Genomic DNA, 21,790 nt, shown 5'->3' on the forward strand with positions numbered 1-21,790 from the left:
CAACAGTGCTCATTAACTGGTACCTCATTAAAATTATATGCATCTGAATAGGCTCAACTAACAAGAAGCCATTTTGTACATGATGTGTATGCAGAGACATTCTCCACAGGACAGTCAAAGATTAGACAAGCTTTAGAAAGCACACCTGAAACTAATAACTCATCATATATCAATTTTACCTCCATTTTTTTAAAAAAAGGAAGTGAAACTCTTATGTGGATCCTGAGAAACTTAACAGAAGACCATGGGGGAGGGGAAGGAAAAAAAATGTTAGAGAGAGAGAGAGCCAAACCATAAGAGACTCTTACAAACTGAGAATAAACTGAGGGTTGATGGGGGGTGGGAGGGAGGGGAGAGTGGGTGATGGGCATTGAGGCACCTGTTGGGATGAGCACTGGGTATTGTATGGAAACCAATTTGACAATAAATTTCATATTAAATAAATAAATAAATAAATAAATAAATAAATAAATAAATAAAAATAAATAAAAATAAAAAAGGAAGTGAATAAATAAAAAGTAAATCTGAAGCTCTATTACTAAATATGTTTCATTTTGTAGTAGCAGAACACAATTGACTGTTAATGTTACTGTGACTGTTAATAGTTTGTATTTTGTCAGTATTTCCTTCACCTTGAGAACTGTTTAAGAGCAACAAATGTTAAGTTTACACCTACTTTTCTATTTGACTATATTCAATATACAGTATCATAATTTTTACAATTTAAACCACCTTTAAGTAAAGACCTTTGTAGATATTTATCTTCCAAGTTCATTATTATACATCCTGGATGGTATTCATCTTATGAAAAATATCTGTAGGAATCAAACAGCCTCTCTTTCCAAGTAGGATTACTGTAGCACCACCTATAATTGAACAATCCCAAGACTACTGGTTCACCTCTTTTTTTCGTAAAGGAACCTTGTGTGGAGATAAAGAGGAGAAAGGACACATATGTATGTATGGCCAAGTGCTCTGGCACACCTTGATCTCCGCATGAGGCACGGGAAAAGTGGGCTGGTGACGGCAGTGAACTTGGAGACCAGTGAAGCAAGACTTCGGAATTACCCACCAGATTATTATCTATAGCTGGAGAGGCCTGTCCCAATTGGCTATCACCTTGATCTTCATATCCATCTTGAGAAAGTCTTTACCATCCTCTAGTTTGGGAGGATTCACTGAGCGGTGTATAAAGTATATCCAAGCTGTGAGACTGCAGACCATCCACTGCCTTTTAAAAATAACTCAGCAGGGAGACTGGGTGGCTCAATCAGTTAAGCATCCGACTCTTGAGGTTGGCTCAGGTGTTCACAGTTTGTGGGTTCAAGCCCTGCATCAGGCTCTGCACTGACAGCACGGAGCCTACTTGGGATTCTCTCTCTCCCTCTCCCTCGGTCCCTCCCCCACTTGTACTTTCTCTCTCAAAATAAGTAAACTTTAAAAAAAAAAATAAAAATAACTCAGCAGAAAAATGATGCTTTTATTTTTGACAAAAAAATTTTTTAAAAACAAATTTTTTTTTTTAACGTTTATTTATTTTTGAGACAGAGACAGAGCATGAACGGGGGTGGGGCAGAGAGAGAGGGAGACACAGAATCTGAAACAGGCTCCAGGCTCTGAGCAGTCAGCACAGAGCCCGACGCGGGGCTCGAACTCACGGACCATGAGATCGTGACCTGAGCCGAAGTCGGACGCTTAACTGACTGAGCCACCCAGGCGCCCCGGACTGAGCCACCCAGGGGCCCCCCCAAAATTTTGATAACAGGATGAAAGCATTAATTCCATGCAATGAAAACAACCATTATCCTCATGTATCTTCTAAGTTATGAAGTAATGAGAAATGAACATACCTTGGTTTTCTTCAATTCTTCTAACATCTGAGTAGCAGCTTTCAAAGAATTATTGAGTTCTTCTTTACTGGACTTCAAGAGTTCCATCTCTGCCTTCTGTGAGCACAGACATTCTTCACTGGAAGTCAGCTTCTCTCGGTAAGTCTGGATTTCCATCTCATACTAGGGCAGAAAAACGTCACCTTAGCCAGGAGGCTCAGCTTAAAAAAATTATAAGGAAAACAAACGAAAAAGAAAATTGCTGTCGCAAGGGCCATTTCAAATAGTCCTTGGAATTCTCCTATTATTCTATTCCAAGACAGAAATAGATTTTAAAAACTCACATTGTAAAATAAGATCTGGATGGTATCTGGAGAAGACAATGAAGGTAATATGATGGGGACCCTTCATAAGATTGTCTTGCGTAATAATGCATATCAATGGACCTTCTTACAAAACATGCCTCATTACTATGGCCAACGCACCACTCCCCAGCTCCTCCAGGAAACAAACCCCACGTTTTTACCTGTTTGTTTGTATCCAGAAGCAAAGCCTGGTGTTTCTTTTCAGCTTCCTGAAGCCGTAGCTGATACTCAGCTATTTCTTCTCTCGTTTTCTCCTCTTTTTCCATCTGGTCCTTATGTGCGCAATCCAAATTCTTCTTCAATTCACTGTTTTCTAGCATGAGCTCCCTCAATTGACCCTAATGAGAAAAGTAATAAAATCATGGGAGAGCAATTAGGAACCTGGATATGGATCTTATATAGATCTTTAGGAAATACTGAGTACTAAAATTAAAAAAAAAAAAAAAAAAAAAAAAAAAGTTTACAGCTCAGACAAAATCTTTATAGAATAGTGCCACAACCCTTCATGACCTATTCACTTTAAATTGTGACTTTACTTGGGGCGCCTGAGTGGCGCAGTCGGTTAAGCGTCCGACTTCAGCCAGGTCACGATCTCGCGGTCCGTGAGTTCGAGCCCCGCGTCAGGCTCTGGGCTGATGGCTCAGAGCCTGGAGCCTGTTTCCGATTCTGTGTCTCCCTCTCTCTCTGCCCCTCCCCCGTTCATGCTCTGTCTCTCTCTGTCCCAAAAATAAATAAACGTTGAAAAAAAAAAATTTTTTTTTAAATTGTGACTTTACTTGCAATGACAGTTTCTTCTGCTCCAGACCAACCACGTGCAGGGTCACATCCACAGGGAATACAGAATCCCCGAGAACTCAACTTTAGCTCAAGCACCCTGGTCGGTACCCTCCCAGGTTTCCAGGCTCACTTACTTAAGTGCTTCCATTGCAATAAGCCGTTGACCTCATCCCCAGAACCCTACCATTCCCACCTTGACACTCGAGCCCACCCCCCCCAAACTTACATGTTCCTCCTTGACCAGCTTCAATTCCATGTTCTTTCAGCTTCCTTCCAGATGCCCTCCCTATTTTTGCCCCTCTGTCCCTTCACCGTATGACACGCAAAACTCCAGCACTGGAGGAACCTGTGTTCTCCATGCCTGATCCCAAATGACTGTTTGCACATGTGTTTCTACGCATGCCGTGCCCGTTTCTTCATCTCCATTTACTCCTCAAGCCCTCGTTGGTGGGCTTATCCCACCTCCTCTTCAAATCGCTTTTCATGGCCTTGTCAGCCTCCATGTTGCAGATCCAAGGAGCACTCTTCACCTCATCTGACCTCTGGGCAGCATGTGATGCTCCCGAGACAGCACCCACTCCTCACTGGCAGGACAGACACTCCCCTGGCCTCATCATGGCTCCTCATCTCTTTGCTGGCCCCTCCTCTTCCATCTTACCTTGAGAGGCCAGGTCTCTGGGCTCGGCCCCAAACTGCCTTCTCTTCTCCAACTGTATTTTCTACAATTCCCATAATTTGGCAATACTACCTATATTCTGAACTAGCCAAATTAATGTATCCACCCTACATCTTCCCTTTAAACTCCAGCCTCACGTATTGGGATTTCTCTCTGGTCTTTTTTCATATCATTTTCGATTTCATAATGGCTTCCTTTCAGTTTCTAAAAAATACGAAGCTTTTTCTAATCTCAGAATGTAGCCACACTGCTCACTAGACCTAGAAGGTTCCTTCCTCTGTGCTGTTCCTCTCACAGCTGACTCCTCATCATGCAGGTGACGTTCTCTGACCTCCCTACCTAAATTAGGTTGATCTCTAGCCCCACACACCCCACTTCCCAACTATTCTTCAGTCAAGAATCTTGTCTGATTCCTTTATAGCACTTGACAGATTACGATTGCCTTATACATCTCCTATTTAGTGATTTATTGTGTGTCTAGACTGTAAGCTCTGTGAGTGCAGGAACCACAGCCGTTATATTCAACATGCAACCCTCTGACTTTAGGAGCACTTATTAACTACAGAATGCATAAAGCCACTGCAAACGGACACATTCATAGGTACGGACTTGAGGCTAAACACCTAGCTTTTCCTTTTAGTAGAGCCTATAAACTAGGTTCAAATAACACTATAGTTGGGATACTCCCAAGCTGCTTCAGTACCAAAGAAATTCCAGCAGGTGCAGCACTCAGATAGCATTCGTACAAACTCCTTCCACGCAGCACTGCCAGAAAGTTCCATGAGTCAACTCCTGAGATTAAATGCCAAAACTTTTCGATTTGCATTAGATTAAATGTCATATTTAAAGTACGGATTTCTCCAACTCTGTATACAGACTATCACAAACATCCCTTCAACCTTTTCTAATCGTTCGGGGTCATGATCGTAACTTTGTTTTGTTCCCCTTTTCTAAGTACTACCTGGGGATGAATATGCACGAGGACGACACGGATATACGAGTGTTTACCGTTTAACTAGGTTTGGCAGGCAGGTGTCACACTGCATCTGCTGGCACTGTGTGCACGGTGGCTGCGACCTAGGACTCAGCGTTAAGAGATTCAGGAGAAATGGAGGGCACCGAATCAGCAATGTCTGCCACGGAAACAGCAGTGGGGAATGGCGACCCAGATGCTATAAATCTGTCACATTAACCCTCCCCTAAAATAACATCCCAAGACTGCTCCAGCTTTACATTTCACTGTGACTTTCCGTTACTTTTTAGTTCTTACCAGATCAGTGCATCTGTCTCTAGCAACATTCTGGCTCCTAATCCGAGGCAGGCTGGAAAAGCAGATAAACCTGCTGAAAGCTGCATGAAATCTATTTCTGATGTGAGTTAATGTAGTTACAAGGGTCGCCTTCTATGAAAAACTATTTGGGCTCCGTGATGGGCATTTTCATGCGTTCCGAGGCCTCCCAGGGCTCGTTCTGGGCTCCTGACAGGGCTGGAGGGTGAAGATGACAGACTTCAAGACTGATCAGGACATCAGTGCCGGCCTGGATTTTTTTTAAAGCTAAAAGAGCTGGGTACGTTGCAGGTCTTACAAAAACAAACAAGGAGACTGCGCACACCGAATGATCAGAGCGTCCTGTCACAGAGAAACTTACCTGGCTGCTCTTTATTTCTTCTGACATTACAGTTAACTCTCTAGTCAGCCTATTTTTCTCCCCGATAAATTCTTCTTTCAACTCTGCTGTTTTCTGGGCCATCTCGTGCATTTCCCTCTGCAGCTCAGTTTCCTTCCCGGTCATTGTGTTTACCTGAAATTTCATCTTTCGTTAGGATCTGCTTTGGGTCGTCGGTTTTGCTCAAATTAATCATTCTGATCCAACACATCATAACATTCCCTTTCACCTTCAATAACAAAATGGAACCTGGCTAATCCTCCCTTTACTAATCCACTCAACCACCATCCTTAAAACCTACTGGCAAGCTTACCTTTTCTCGGCCAAGGTTTAATAAAAAGACAGCAATAAGGAGAACAATGACAAGGAAAGATAACATCACTAAGTCTCACAATCTCTCGTAAGGGTATTAATTTGCATGAAACGTCAACATTAGAGACCACTGTATGAGGTAGCGTCTTATGTTTTTATCAGTTCTGGGATCTCCACTGATCCTCCGATGCCATACTAATCTTCAAGAAACATGCCTATGATTAGTTAAAACCAGTTAAAGCCCCATCATTTGCACTTGCCCCTCAGCGTTGAAACAGACTGGCAGAATTTGCCAAGCTAGCTCTATCATAACTGCCATCTCTTGCAAGTTGTATCAAAACTTAAAATTCCTGAAAAATATTACAGAGTCATGATTGATCCCATTTTCTGGACACTCCTCTTTGCTTTTAATAGTTGTCCAATAAAAATTGAATTTGAAGCAACCACTTTCCTAGATCAGTACGTAAGCCTAGAGGGCAAAACCTTAATTTTTCATTAATAATTGAGGCCCCTGATGGCACACTTGCCCCTTAGCCATCAGCTAACAGAACAGTAGGCTGCACAAAGAGAAGATATAAGAAGGCTGAAAGCATAAAATCCCCCAGACCTACCCTGGGAGGCATGAGGGTTCTGTTTATTACAATTATATAGGTACCTTTTTTTTTAATTTTTTTAAATGTTTATTTATTCTTAACAGAGAGAGACCGAGCAATGAGTAGGAGAGGGGCAGAGAAAGAGGGACACACAGAATCTGAAGCAGGCTCCAGGCTCTGAGCTGCCAGCACAGAACCTGACGTGGAACTCAGACTCATGAGCCAAGGGATCATGACCTGAACCGAAGGCAGACGCTTAACTGACTGAGCCACCCAGGCACCCCTCTATCAGTACCTTTAATAGTACCTTCTCATAAAGGCAAAAAGGCAGAGCAGGGGCCTAACTAGTATCGGTTATAGTCTCCTTGGTAGTAGCTCCCAGCTGGGTACTGGGAAACTAGTCCTCTGATGTACTTACTCTAAGAAAGTGAACTATGATTAGAACCAGAACTATGCCTAACCCCAAGCTTCTCCCATGTCCAGCTGCCACACGGAAAAGCTGGGCTAATCCACAGACATGCCCCATGTAAATGTGTGCCAAAGCAAAGAGTGACTACAGCTGGAGCCAACTGAGTGTCCCCAAAGTTCAAGGCCCCGCAAACATAAAAACCCTTGCAGAGTCTGGTCCAATACTGTGAACAATGTCCAGGAGGAAACATGATCCACACAGCGGTTTCCCTCCCTCATGGCTACCTATTCGAACGTAGACAGATTAAGCCACTTACTTTTTCAACAAAGGACACGTTTTCCATTTTTGTCAGCTCGAGCTCTTTCTCCAGAGCCTTGTAAGAATGCTGCAGTGTTTCCAGGGTGTCCTGCAAAGTATCATTTTTGGATTGCAGCATCTGGACCTTCTGCTCCAAGTCTACCATCACATCTTCCAGTTCTCCTTTTTGCTTCTTCCAAAGCTGCTGTTCTCCTTCCACCTGGGAGAGTTTCGAGATGAGCTGCTCTCGGTCCTGAATCTGATTTTTCAGGTTGCTGATTTCTTCATCCTTCTTCTCTAGCTTCCGTTTGCCATCTTCTACCTGTTGAATGAGGCCATTGGCGGAAGACTGCAAACTAACGTAACTGCTCTTGACCTCGTCAAGGCCTTGTAGCAACTGAGCCTTCTCGTGTTCAAGAGCATCTATTTGACGGTTCAGATTCTGTTCTTGGGCCTTCCAGGTGTCTTGGTCACAACACAAAGCTGCCACTTTCTCAGTTAGCTCTTTTAACTGTGTTTGAAGCGTCTCCACAACAATCTTAGAGTCTTCTCTCATCTGTACTTTTTCTTGCTCTTTTTCTTGCAACAGATTTTCAAATGAAGAATTGAGTATTTCTAATTCAGATACCCGTCCTTGCTCTTTCTGTAATTCTTTGGTCACATTTTCTTTTTCTGACCTCATATGGACGAGATCTAATTCCAAATCTCTCAGGTTTTGGGCCATCTCCTCTATTTTTGCTTTTAGGGTCCCTACCTCTGCTTTGGAATTCTCAGCCTCCAGAATCACACGCTCTTGGTCTTGCCCTGATGCCTCTAGTTCTCTTTCAAGGCTCTCCACTCTACTCTTAAGCAGGTCGGTGTGATGTGCACTTTCCTTCAGTTTTCCTAAGACCTGGAGCTGCTCCTTTTTATCGGCTTCGAGGCGGACTTTCAGCTTTTCAATGCTGTTTCTTAGCCAATGGATTTCTTGCGCCGAGGAGTCCAGACTCTGTTCTTTGACCTTCTGGATTTCTTGGTCATTACACAAGACTGTGACTTCCTCATTTAGCTCTTTCAGTTGTGTTTGGAGCATCTCCATTGCAGCTGTGGATTCTTCTTTCACCTGTATTTTTTCTTTCTCCTTTTCTTCCAACAGACCTTTGCACGAAGAGAGTAATGCGTCTAATTCAGATAACTGACCCTGTTCTTCTTGTAGTTGTTTCATCAGATTTTCTTTCTCGAACCTTACCGTGACAAGGTCTACTTCCAAATCTTTCAGGCTTTTGGCCATCAATTCCATTTGTGCCTTTAGGGTCTCCACCTCTGCTTTGGAATTCTCAGCATCAAGAATCACCAGCTCTTGGTTTTCCTCTGACATCTGCAGTTCTCTTTCGAGGTTCTCGACTTTATCCTGAAGTGAGTCGGTCTTACGCTCGCTCGCTCTCAGTTTCTCCAGGACGTGAAGCTGCTTCTTTTCATCAGCTTCAATGCGAACCCTCAGTTTCTCGATGCCTTTTCTTAGCTGGTGCACTTCCTCCTGCGTTGAGCTCAGCCTCACCGCAACCTCACCCTTCTCCATCAGCGCATTCTCCAAGGACTTGGCGACAGCCAGCTTTTCGTGTTCCAATTCATTCAGTCTGGTCTGCAGGCTTTCGGATTCCCTCGCAAGTGATTCTTTCTCTTCATTCAGTTGTTCGATTTGGATTTCCAGCTCACTTTTTACCAAAGATAGGGCCTGTGAGTCCTTTTCCAAACTCTGCAGCTGCTCCTGGAGACGAGCGTTCTCTACCAACAGTTCACTTACGTTGGAGGGCAACGTCTGAAGGACCTGTGTTTGATCCTTCACCTCAGCTCCAGCCACGTCAGGGGGCTGTAGACATTCACCTTGATGAGATTCAAGTTCTTGTATTTTCTGCTTCATCTTTTCAGACATCAGATCCAATTCTTTATTTTCTTTTGACAAAGTATCTAATTCTCCACGAAGCTGGTTTCTCTCACTGGTGACCACAGAGAGTTCTTCTTCAAGACGGGCTATAACTTTCTGCTTATTTTCACTGTCTTGTTCTAAATATAGCTTCTCTGTTTGAACTGTCTCTAAGGCAGCTTCCACAGAGAGGGCGTGATGCTCGATGCTACCTTTCTCAGATTCGATCCTCTTTAGCTCATTTTCCACATCAAGAAATCGCTCTCTCCAGTTGTTCACCTTGGTTACATTATCTTCAATAACTTCATGTGAAAATTTATCTGTGCCTACTTCTAAATTAGAACTGAGGACTTCCAAACTCTCTGCTCTCTGGTGTAACTCCTGGTTGTCACAAGAAAAGGATCCCAGTCTTTCACTTAAATTTGATTTTTCTTTCTTAAGTTCCTCAACTATTTTCTCTAATTCTATACATGCTTCCGTCTTGGTGGTTAGTTGTGCTTCCTGTAAATCGAGTTTTGAGTCTAACTCTTTTATTTCATTTAGCAAACTTTCAACTTTTTTGTCACGTTGCTCTATGACGTGAAGTAACCTCAAATTCTCATTCGATGTCTCTCTAACCTGCAGCTGGAGATTCTGAATGGAGACCTGATTCTCCAGAAAATCCATCGGTACTAGAGCGTTAGGGTCAGAAAATGACAATTGAGAAATGTGTTCTGAACAGCCCGGGGTTTTGTCTTCTACTGGGGTCTCGTAACTGGTTTCTGTAGACTGTTCCCTAGACCATTCTCCTGTGAATTGGGCTGCACCTGTCTCGGCTATTTTCTCCATCTCTAGATTGAGGTCCTGCTGAACACCGTTCTCACACATCTTGTGAATGTCAAGCTTTGGTGTGCTCTCTTTAGTTTCCAAAGTACATTCTTCCGACTCTTTAATGTCACAGCTGTCATTTCCACCCCGGAGAGCCTGTAGCTGTAATATACAATGAGAATTCATTTTATTTTTCAGGAGGAATATACAATAAGGAGGCTTAATTATTATAGAAACTGGCGTCTAGCCTCTGCTACACACATTTCTTCAAATGGCATATTTCCCATCCCATTCTCCTCTCTCCATCCAAATATCCAACGCAATTTAACATTTGGTAAGTTTAGCCACAGGCAAGGCACTGGGTAAGGTATTTATCATGAAGATAAGCCCTTCAGATCAGTTATTTGGTCTAAGTTGCAACATAATTAAATTTCATAATTTTTTTCTTGCTAGAAATATTCTTGGTAGCCTAAATATAAAATTTATTTTTGTGATTACCAGCGAGCTAACAAATTCCTCATAAAATGTTCAGCTTCCATCTTCAGCATTTACGACACCCTTCACTGAGAGGTTTCATGAACAGCTCTCCCCCATCCCAAGGACGTAACCACAGAGCCAGCACTCACTATCTATATTCTTGGATAAATCACACGTCTGGACTTCACCATCTTCTCATCTGTAAAATGGGGATCTGCTGCTAGGACCACTATGGTGGCCACCACACCACCTGCCCTCCCTACCCTACCGAGGGAATCAGGTGAGCCTTGTCAACCGTACAGCATTACTAGGCTAGCTGGTAGACTAGAAAGGACAAAGTTATGACTAAATGATTTCATATTCCAAAACGAAAGAGATGGCTCTTTAAATGACTGATAACAAATCATAGATTTGCATCAGAGAAAATTGTTAAGAAAATTATTCAGTAATGTGTAATAAACTCCTGCATTTAGTTTTATGACTTTAACTCTGTAACATTAAAACAGTCTGAAAAGGGTAAGAAAATATAAAATTCCTATCATATTGTCATCCATTAGCTCTAATTTAATATTTAAGTGTGGTTTATTACTCACAAAGAGTGAAAACACATACAAGTTCTGAAGATGACTTTCTGACTCTATAATATTAATTTTCTCCAGAAGACTTTTAAAAACAACTTTATTAATTTCCCATATATATGCTTAAGTGGAATCACTACAGAAATTTACATCTCCCCCACCACCACCACCGCCATTGCCCCACAATCAGGTTTACTCATTTTCCTAAAGTTGTGCTTTGTTTAAAGAACAAATACAAGAAGCTCTTGGGTGGCTCAGTCAGTTGAGCGTCTGGTCAGGTCACGATCTCACGGTGAGTTTGAGCCCCGCGTCAGGCTCTGTGCTGACAGCTCAGAACCTGAAGCCTGCTTCAGATTCTGTCTCTCTCTCTCTCTCTCTCTCTCTCTCTCTCTGTCTGCCCCTCCCTCACTCAGGCTCTGTCTGTCTCTGTCTCAAAAATTAGTAAACATTAAAAAATGTTTTTAAAAACAAAAACAAACTTTGGTATATTTTGTTTTTATACCCTGGAGCTCTAAAAATATTTTAAGTTCAATTTAGTGTAGATTTCAATTCCACAAACATTTACTGAGTGCCTACTGGGCATGTAGCTAAAGAAAGGGCAAGTAAATCCCATGTACTTACATCTTCTATGTCGGTGCAGAGCAAGGACCGAGAACTTAAGTCCAGACCTTGTAGCTGAAGCCGGGCGACTTCGAGCTCAAGTGACAGGTGTTCGGTCTGTTTCTTTTCTGCTGCCAACTTGGACTCCATCTCCACGGTCACACTTGTCAGCTTCTGTTGCCACTGTTCATTTTCTGACAAATACTGCTTCTTAAGACAGTCGAGCTCTTTCCTTTCAGAACTTAGTAACTGCTCGAGCTCTTCAATTTCCTTATTTTTCATAATCTCCTGACTTTCAATTTTGTCCTCTAGCTTTTTGAGGGATTGCAGGTACATCTGACAGAGGATCTCAAGTTCTTCGACACTCTTCACTGGGGTGGACAGAATCTCTTTCTTGGTCAGATTCTCCTCCTCCAGACTGCAGCAAGATCCTTCTTCTACATTACACTGGTTGGCTGAAAGATTCCCGACCAAATTATTCAAAAGAGATGTTTCCCCTGTCTGGTCTAAAAGATCTTTGCAAAAAGAGGATTCTCCCAAACTTGTAAGACCAGGGCTGTCAGTCATACGAGAGAAAGACAATGACAGAAAATGCCCTTCCTGGGGTCCTGGCATCTCTTCCTTTACCAAGTCACCTTGGAAGTTTCTCAGACTTGTGGACAAGACCGAATTTTCAGCCTTTAATGTGTCCACATAAGACTGTAGGTCTGACATCTTAGAGCTCATTTGACAGTGCTGATCGTGTAAAATTTTGTGTTCACTTTGTAAAGATGAGAGTTTCTCTTGTAATTCAGCAAAGTGCATTTGAACTTCTTTGTTTGAGAGCATCAAGTGCTCATAGCAATTACTGTCATTCAAAGGATTTAAGGACGCACATTTCTGCTCATTTTGTTGTTCACCAAGTTCACCTTCTGCCGTTTCTTTCACTAACTCGCCTTGGAGAAGACCGTGTTCATCATTCAGTATTTTAACTTCATTTACTAGTTTCTCCACCTCTTCTGCCATTTTACTAGCTGCTGTAATACATTCTGATCTTGAGTCGTTCAGCTCAGATATTAGCTCAAGCTTTTCGACCTGCAGTGTTTCGCACATTTTCTCTAGCTCACTCAGCTTGCTCATTGCTGTTTGTAGAGAGCACTGCAGATGCACATTGTCATTCTGACTTGAAAACTCATGAAGCCCAGAAACGTACTTTCCTTCTGTGTCTACGGCGCAGTCTTCGGGGCCACTAAGTTCTTGGGACTGAGTGTCTCGTTGCACGTTTCCCGTGTCTAATTCTACTCTAATTGTCTGTAGGCATTCCTTCTCCTTCTCACTTTCCTGAAGTTTGAATTCCCTCCTTCTCATCTTAGCTCCTGACTGTACCAACTGTGCATTATAACAGTCTAGAGGGGGATGTTCAACTTGGAGATCCATCGGAAGCTGAACATGGCATTCATTTATGTCACTCTCTCCTTTCATAGAGTCGCTAATTGGTTCTGATTCTAGAACCTGATGCTCTTGTTTCATCTCCGTTAACGTCAGCAGGTGCTCTTTCTCTTGTAATAAGGCATTAAGTTCCTTTTGCATCTTACTCTGTTCTTCCTTTAAGGTCATGATTTCTTGCTTTAAACCATCCGCCTCACTCTTGGAATTGTTTTGGATATCCGCAATCTCCGATCTCAGATCTTGCTGCACTGCCCCCAACTCTAGTATTAGATTCTGGTTTCTTTCTTCGGCTAACGCTAATTTTGTTACAAATGCTTGGTGTTCCCTTGCAAATGCTTCCTTTAGGTGCTCCAGTTCATGTTCTCTATTTTCACAAGCACTGGTGCATTCACTTAGCAAGCATTCTAACTCAGAGTTCTTTTCTTGAGCTGCTTTATATTTTTCACTAAGATCCTCAAGTGCACGTCCTGTTTCTTCACATCTTTGTAGTAAAATAAGTCTTTCTTGCTGGTACTGATTGGATAACTCTGAAATGCTTTTGTCTCTTTCGTCTATACAGTGTAAAAAACTCTCACTTTTTTGGAGTAAGTTAATCTTCTCTTGACTTAAGGTTGCATTAATTTCCTTGAGGGTCTCATTCTCTTGGGTCAGCTCTTCAATTTCTTTTCTGTTTAGAGAAATGGCAGCACTCATTTCCTTCTTCTCTGAGCTCAGGCTTTCAGACAAAAGCTGTAGCTCCTTTAGAGATTCTTGAAGTAAATGGTTGCTCTTTTTTAATTCTTGAATCTCTGCTTGCTCAGTTTCTAATTTTTCATTCAAAAGTTGGAACTCTCTTTCCTTGTTCTCCAGGGCAACTAAAGTTTCAGCAAATACGTTCTGATGAACAGAAGTGTCTTCTTGTAACTTACTAATGCGTTGACTTGTTTCAGCCACAAAACTTTGATGCATCTGCTCTGCTTTGATGAGATTGTCTTCTATTTCTCCTCTGATTTGCACCAACTCTTCACACTGCTTTTGCAGATCTGAGTTCATCTGCTTTTGAGACTCTAATGAAAACTCAAGAGAAATGACTCGATTTTGTAAGCTGGCTGAACTTTTGGGGCTATGGTCTGCTTCTAACTGGCATTTGCTCCTTCCTGAAGGTGTGCTTCTTTGTTCTCCGAGAATATTTGCAAAGGAATTATTCATTGCAGACTGCTGTTCAAAGGCCAAAAGACTTCCTTGGTGAGCTTCATTGGTCACCAGAGAAGCATCTTTGGATTTTAGCAGATCCCGGAAGCTCTCATATTCAGCACGCAAGTCCTGGTAACGCTGGTCTCTGTCTGTTACTTCACTCGACACTAACTGAAGTTTGTGCTCTAGATCTTCAACTTGCCTGGTAAGCTGAGATATTTTCAAGCACATGTTTTCTACTTCCTTCTTATGTTTCTGGTCTGAGAGCTCGGCTTTCTGTTGTAGTTCTACGTAAGCTTGTTTATGTGTCTCCACCTCCACAGTCTTGCTGTCTATCACATTGTGAAGGTTTCTGATCTCAACATTCAGATTTTCGCTTTCCATCTCCAGTGTTCTTACTTTCTCATTGTATTCGTGGCTTTTTATTTGTTGTGTCTTGAGACAAGTTTCCAAGTGATGAAGTTTACTCTGCAAGCTTCCCTTCTCTGACTCCAGCTGACTTAGAAGCTGTTCTTTTTCACTTTTCCAACGAGCAAACAGAGTTTCCTCTTCTTTCAATTCTTCATATTCTTTCTTTTTTAACTCCAAAGCAATCAGTAAAGCTTCAGACTCTTTCTCCATTTTGCTTAACTTATCATTCAGTTGTTCAATGTGATGCTCCCTTTTCTTCAAAAGGTCTTGAGAACAATCTCGTTGCTTTTCCAGATCAGCCAAGGCAAGCTTCAGTTTCTCTAAAGTCAAGGAATTCTCTTGCTGATTGATTTTTTCTTGAAGATCCCTTAACATGGTTTCCTGAGAGGCATTCTTAGCTATTAAAAAAAAAAAAAAAAAAAAAAAAAAAAAAAAGTTTAAGTTGTCATGTTTTTAATAAATATTCTACAAGAATTCCAAACTATTAAAAAAAAATCCAAACACGGGGTGCCTGGGTGCTCAGTTGGTTAAGTGTCCAACTCTTGATTTTGGCTCAGGTCATGACCTCACCGTTCATGAGACGGATCTCTGCATTGGAATCTGCACTAACAGCATGGAGCCTGACTGGGATTCTCTTTCTCTCTCAAAAATAAAAAATAAACTTAAAAACAAATCCAAACAAACTAACAGCTTCTCAAGCCCTGTAAAAACTGGCATTATTGTTTGGAAAGTAGATCACCTGATAATTATCTGAGATTGTATAAAGACAGTGAGAAAATGGTCCTTATAAGGATGTAATACGTTTGTTCATCTTCTTTCTAAGCAGCTTAATAAAGTGTTGTTGCATAAGACAGCAAGGGGTTATTTTTTTAATTTAATTTTTTTTTTAATTTACATCCAAATTAGTTAGCATATAGTGCAACAATGATTTCAGGAGTAGATGCTTAAGTGCCCCTTACCCATTTAGCCCATCCCCCCCCACACAACCCCTCCAGTAACCCTCTGTTTGTTCTCCATATTTAACAGTCTCTTATGTTTTTGTCCCTCTCCCTGTTTTTATATTATTTTTGTTTCCCTTCCCTTATGTTCATCTGTTTTGTCTCTGAAAGTCCTCATATGAGTGAAGTCATATGATTTTTGTCTTTCTCTGACTAATTTCGCTTAGCTTAATTAACACCCTCCAGTTCCATCCACGTAGTTGCAAATGGCAAGATTTCATTCTTTTTGATTGCTCAATAATACTCCATTTGTGTGTGTGTGTGTGTGTGTGTGTGTGTACACACACACCACATCTTCTTTATCCATTCATCCATCGATGGACATTTGGGCTCTTTCCATACTTTGGCTATTGTTGATAGTGCTGCTCTAAACATGGGAGTGCATGTGTCCCTTCGAAACAGCACACCTGTATCCCTTGGATAAACGCCTAGTAGTGCAATTGCTGGGTGGTACGGTAGTTCTATTTTTAGTTTTTTGAGGAACCTCCAATACTGTTTTCCAGAGTGGCTGCACCAGCTTGCATTCCCAGGGGTTATTTTCTTAAGTACTTGAAACTTTTTTTCCTTTGTATGTGTTTATGTATATGTGTATTTTTTCCCTTCTGAAACGCTTATTGAAAGAAAGAAAGCTCTGAGAAGAGCAGCACTGAAATGTAAATAGCCTACTTCACTACAGAATAATTCTCATTTTCCAGAAAAGTGAATAACTATTCCACCATTTTAGCCAAAATCCATAGGCTTAGTACAAAAGAATAAATGATGCTATACGCCAGTACTTCTCAAGGCCTCTGCGTGAGTACTATTGAGAAACGATGTTACCCACATCCCAGGCCCTCACAGTTAAGTGTCTGTGATTGGGAGAATCAAATGGAAGATTTTCCAGGCTCCACTGCCACCTTCTTTTCTGCCTAGTAACTCACATCTACCCATAGGCCCCTCCTAGTTGGAAACAATGGTAGTGGTTTCATTCAAAGCACTCATTGCAAAGCCTTCATGCCAAGTGATGGGAAGGCTTCACGTTCAAGTACACTGAGGGCGAGTAAATGTGAGAATCTCAATGGTAGATGATAAAGCTAGCATGTATTATAAACTCAGTTGTTACACTAAAGGGAAAAAAATTCCTAGTTTTAACGTGTTTAATCTCCTGCTAAGAGTTGATGGCTCATGAAGACAGCACCACAAAGGCTCTCACTCCACTTCACTTGTGAGGCCCTCAAACAAGGATACTGGTGACCAACACTGAAAAATGCCGTCGCCCTTCCTTCTCTTACAGTTTTCTTTCAAGAAAGATGGAGATTGACATTTTTACCCACTGCTGTGGAATAACTGAAAGCTGTCTGAGGGAGATCAGAATTTAAAAGAGAAAACAGTCAAGGTGCCTGGGTGGCTCAGTCGGTTGGGCATTCAACTCTTGATGTCGTCTCAGGTCATGATCTCATGGTTCGTGACGAGGAGCCCTGTGTTGGGTTCTGCACTGACAATGCAGCACCTTCTTGGGGTTCTCTTCCTCCCTCCCTCCCTCCCTCCCTCTCTCAAAATAAGTAAACATTTTTTTCTATTTTTTTTAATGTTTATTTATTTTTGAGAGAGAGAGAGAGAGAGAGAGCAAGAGAGAGAGCAGAGGAGGGGCAGACAGAGAGGGAGATACAGAATCCGAAACCGGCTCCAGGCTCTGAGTTGTCAACACTGAGCTCGATGCGGGGCTCGTACTCAACAAACCGTGAGATCATGACCTGAGCAAAAGTCAGACGCTCAACTGGCTGAGCCACCCAGGTGCCCCAAAATAAACATTTTAAATAAATAAATAAATAAATAAACGGGAAAATAGTCATAGAGGAGCGTGACACATATTTCACAGGGGAGGTTGAAAGAAATCCTAGAGGTGCAAATACCTGGCTGAGAAAATTAATGTAAGTAAAAAGACCTACGTATGTACAAATAAATGTGAAATGGTGGATTCATGTGGTGTGTGCAGCATAATCCTGTGTCTATACAGAAAGTGAGGAAATAAAATCACTCAGTCAAGTAAGTCATCAAAAAACAATGGTCATTAAGAGCTGGGAAAACACGTATTGAATTTTTCCATCATCTGGGAAATGATATCGAGCGAGAAGATGAGCTGTCTGAATAAAACGAATAAATACACTCGAGACACAAAGAATAGCACTCTGGGGTGAGAGACAACACTGACAATTTACTTTTGTGTGGAGAATATTTACCTTTCTGGTTTCAAAGTACTGAGAAACCAGGCAATTTGGGACTCAATGTGTTCCAATAAAACAATGTCCAACTATCACTCTGAAACCAAAAGGTAGGAGAAAACTTTCTCCACATCAACCACAGACATCTTTCTGGGAGGATATACGGGAAAACTGAAAAACGTTTCTAAAGCCATCCATCCTCCCTCATGGGACATCAGCTTAGAAAAATAACTCCAGGGGCCCCTGGGTGGCTTAATCAATGAAGCATCTGGCTCTTGATTTCGGCTCAGGTCATGACCTCCTGGTTTGCGAAATCAAGCGCTGCATCAGGTTCTGTGCTGACAGTGCGGAGCCTGCTTGGGATTCTCTCTCTCCTCTCTCTGCCCCTCCCCCGGCTCACCCATGTGCTCACTCTCTCTCTCAAAATAAATAAACAAACTTTTTTAATGGAAATAGAACTCCAAACGCTAAGTGTACTTACCCCTCATTTCTTCTGCGAAGTTCTGGCTCTGACTCAAACTCTGTTTGGCCTTCCTCAGTTCTTCCTCCAGGTGGCAGGCTTCTCTGGCCCTTTGCTCAGACTGACTCTTAAGGAGGCTGTTTTCCTTCTTCGCTTCCTAAAGCACACATTTAATTGGTTACAATCAAAACCACTCAAGCTAGTTATGACTTCTGCCATATATGGGTCCCAAATGGGACCACTTGTGTACCTCGCTGGGGAGGAATCTCACTTTCCCTTTGTGCACCTAATGAAGTTAGACATTCTTACTTCAATCAGATGATTTTATGAATAGAACTCAAAAGCACAAAACCCAAAACTGACAATAATCTTTTTCCTTCAAAGAAATAGACCTCTTTGAACTTTCTGGATGTCCCCATGCTGGCTCAAGAGTGACCTCAAAAGGAGAATCCTACTTAGAAGATCCTCGAAGACACAAGCTCCAAGTTCCTATCACACCTGAATGATCCAATACCTCTTTGCAAAGATCTGATATGCTAACGAACCGAAAACTTCACATGACAAATTTCTTACTTTTCATTGGAAAACCATCTTAAGGCTCACCGTAACGAGGATGTCTTTATGAGTATTAAGTGTTTACCAAGAAAATCAGCAGTGTGCAAGATGCTGGAAAGGGTGTCGTCAAAGACACAAATATAAATAAGAGAAGAGTCTTTGGCCCTCAGGGTAGGTCTTCCCCTGGCAGCGGGGGAGGATTTGATACCAATCACTTAGTTCACACCAGGATCCGCTAAGTACTACAAAGAGGTGGAGTATGCTATGGCAAATCAGAGGGCAGGTACACGGAAGGAAGAATGAATTCTAGATGGGGGAATCTGGTTCTCTGGGTACCTGATTAGGTGAAGGAGCCATACAAAAAAGTAGCAGAGACTCATATGCGTGTCCATTCCATGGAGTTGGGCTTATTTTTGAATCTTTTTTTAAATATATATTTTTTTAACGTTTATTTATTTTTGAGACAGAGAGAGACAGAGCATGAACGGGGGAGGGTCAGAGAGAGAGGGAGACACAGAATCTGAAACAGGCTCCAGGCTCTGAGCGGTCAGCACAGAGCCCGACGCGGGGCTCGAACTCATGGACCGTGAGATCGTGACCTGAACCGAAGTCGGATGCTTAACAGACTGAGCCACCCAGGCGCCCCCTATTTTTGAATCTTAAAAACAAGCATCATTTATTTGTATGCCAAATAAAACCGCTACTGCTTATCAACCACGTAAGACTTGTGCGTCAACATAATAAATCCTCTGTTCATGTTCTTCAATCTGTTTTTCAACTGTCAGTGACTGCATCGCTGGTAAGTATCTCCACCTGTATTATATGCCACCCTCTGGACTGCAGGGAATCGGCATAGATTGTTAAAAACCGACGGAATCAAGTGCCTCACATCCTTAGGGGGAAAACCATTTCATAAGGCTACCTTTTTTTTTTTTAAAAAATTGCACTTCAAAAATACCCCTCTGAGAAGAAAGGGGAATTTTTGAATCTTAAAGAAACAATTAAGACCCATCTTCCAAAACCCAACAGCACTGTTAGAAAACAGATGGTCTTGGCAAGGCTGTGTTGGAAAGTTGCCTTCAATTATCAGCCTGGTTACTACCAGCAGATGGGTACCTAGGCAGCAAAGCCAAATGCAAGAAGAGGGAGAATCTGGCTAGTGGAGAGTACTTGAAAACTTGCTGGCAGCTGCTGTGTTCGTGCATATATGTTCATTTCATCTTCAGAACAAGACAGAGCCTGTTGTAGTTATGCTCCTCTGGCTCCCTTGCCCCAATCCTGCCTCCCTTCCATGAGTTAAATGGACGCTCTATCAAATTAAGAGATCAATCAGGGCTGATGGGAGGCTCCGACTGATCTCAAGACAGAGAGGCTAACACTTGCACCAGTCAGTGTTAAATTCTGTCAAGAGTGACCGTGAAGGTGCACGGGTGTCGAGGACTTGAACGAGCATCGTTAAACTACAGAAATTATCGTCGCTTGTTTGCTCTCCGGGCTCAGAATAATCACCACTCAAGTGAGATCACAGATGTGACAGGAAAACTACCTTAAAGCACTTTAACAAGGGTAATGGAGCATTATTATTAGCATTTCTTCCCCAAATTTGACAGCAGCTAGATCTGCAAGATCCATGCTAAGATTAGCTGAATCAGTTCAACGTAAAAGAGTAACTAGAGTTTTGGGGCGCCTGAGTGGCTCAGTCGGTTAGGCGTCTGACTCGGTTTTGGCTCAGGTCAGGTTCTCATGGTTTGTGAGTTCGAGCCCCACATCGGGCACTGCGTTGACAGCATGGAGCCTGCTTGACATTCTCTCTCTCTCCCTCTCTCACCCTGCCCCTCCCCCTCTCTGTCTCTCTCTCAAAAATAAACAAACTTTAAAAAATTAAAAAAAAAAAAAGAGTAACTAGAGTTTCGCCACCTGGGTTGACCTCGCATTTTTATTGGGCAGCTTATGAAATATTTGCTTACCCTAAAAAAGTAATCAAGTCGACTGGCATCCGCACCTAGAGGTGGGGCAAGAAAGCTGCGAAGACGCTGTGTGCAAAGCTGGGGGCATCCCCAATAGAAGGAAGCAAGGTAAATAGAAGGAGAAAAGAGAAGGAAGGGGGCAACTGGATGTTCATGTATCTGTTGGTCTCTATCTATCTCTGTCCATAACTGGGGGCATTTAAATGAATAGTAAGCTCAATGGAAAGATTAACATGTCTTTCTCTCTTCTGGCATTAGCTCCGTAAATATTTGTTTCTAACAAAATGTTCAGCCAATCCTGGGACCCAGCAGGCTTATAATACTATGGCTATGACCAACCCAAGAATTTCAAAAGGCCCAAATTTGGAAAATGAACATCTGAAAATGGCTCTGTAGGCTGCCATCCATCAGCAATTAGTTTTCTGTGAGGCCACAGCCACTTAAGACTTGATTGGGTAGCTCATTATCAACAATGAGTTCGGCATACAAGGATGTATTCTCCTAGGCATCTCTTATGTCCTCAAATGATTTGCAAAATTGGGCACTAGTCTAGAAAAACACAACACAAATCCCTATAACCACAAGCCAGCATTAGAGCTTAGCAAGCAATTCCACCCAGATCAACTTCAGTTTTAGGAGCAGCAAGGGAAGCATCGTTTCCCAGGGCCAGACAAAACAAATTTCAGTTACTGTGTGGCATTTCATGATCCCATCCATGAATGGAGCTTAACATGTCCCCTGCTGCGGTGACGTCTATACCATGAACCGGGGATGGATGCAGAGGATGTTCTTTGCCCTTCCCACCTCACCATTCTTGTCTGCCAGACCAAGCTCCTTCGAGAACCGATGTCATACAGATCCCCGTGCTCAGGAAGGTCCCTAGACAAGTGATCCCTCATCCTGGTTACCGAACAATGCTATTTTATTGCCTCACCCCAGTGCTAGCAGGCTGGCCTTGGGGTGTGGGATGAGGAGCTTACCCAAAGCCTCCTTTCACATTGACACTAGATCTGAATTTGGCCATTGATCGGGCCATTTAATCACATTTCTCTACTGATATCTTCTCATTGTGAGCAGCATGTCTGTTTACTAAATGTAGACAAGGAAAATTTCAGTACAACTGTCACATTATCTCAGCACCCAAAACCTCTAAGCATGCGAGGTGTGTTTGCACTTACTTAGAGTTCGATACCGAAAAAGCTACCAGAGTGCTAGAGGAACAGGACGGGCAATATGTTTAATGTGAGAAATCTCAAATGCACTGTCCCTTGCTCATCACTTTCTGTGCCTACAGGTGAGAGCAAACA

The 21,790-nt window shown here is 42.3% G+C and overlaps 1 protein-coding gene across 1 annotated transcript in view; it reads right to left on the minus strand.

Moving 5' to 3' along the window:
* The window catches only part of CENPF (centromere protein F), a 60,899-nt gene that overhangs the window by 10,702 nt on the left and 28,407 nt on the right, over window positions 1-21,790 (minus strand). Inside the window, exons 11-16 of the mRNA XM_030302696.2 lie at window positions 17,983-18,118; window positions 11,312-14,700; window positions 6,945-9,797; window positions 5,297-5,449; window positions 2,356-2,532; window positions 1,851-2,012 (exon numbers count right to left, since the gene is read on the minus strand). Coding sequence (XP_030158556.1) covers window positions 1,851-2,012; window positions 2,356-2,532; window positions 5,297-5,449; window positions 6,945-9,797; window positions 11,312-14,700; window positions 17,983-18,118 — 6,870 coding nt within the window. The remainder of the gene's footprint in view (window positions 1-1,850; window positions 2,013-2,355; window positions 2,533-5,296; window positions 5,450-6,944; window positions 9,798-11,311; window positions 14,701-17,982; window positions 18,119-21,790) is intronic.

This window comes from Lynx canadensis, chromosome F1 (genome assembly GCF_007474595.2).
Source record: "Lynx canadensis isolate LIC74 chromosome F1, mLynCan4.pri.v2, whole genome shotgun sequence".
NCBI lineage: Eukaryota > Metazoa > Chordata > Mammalia > Carnivora > Felidae > Lynx > Lynx canadensis.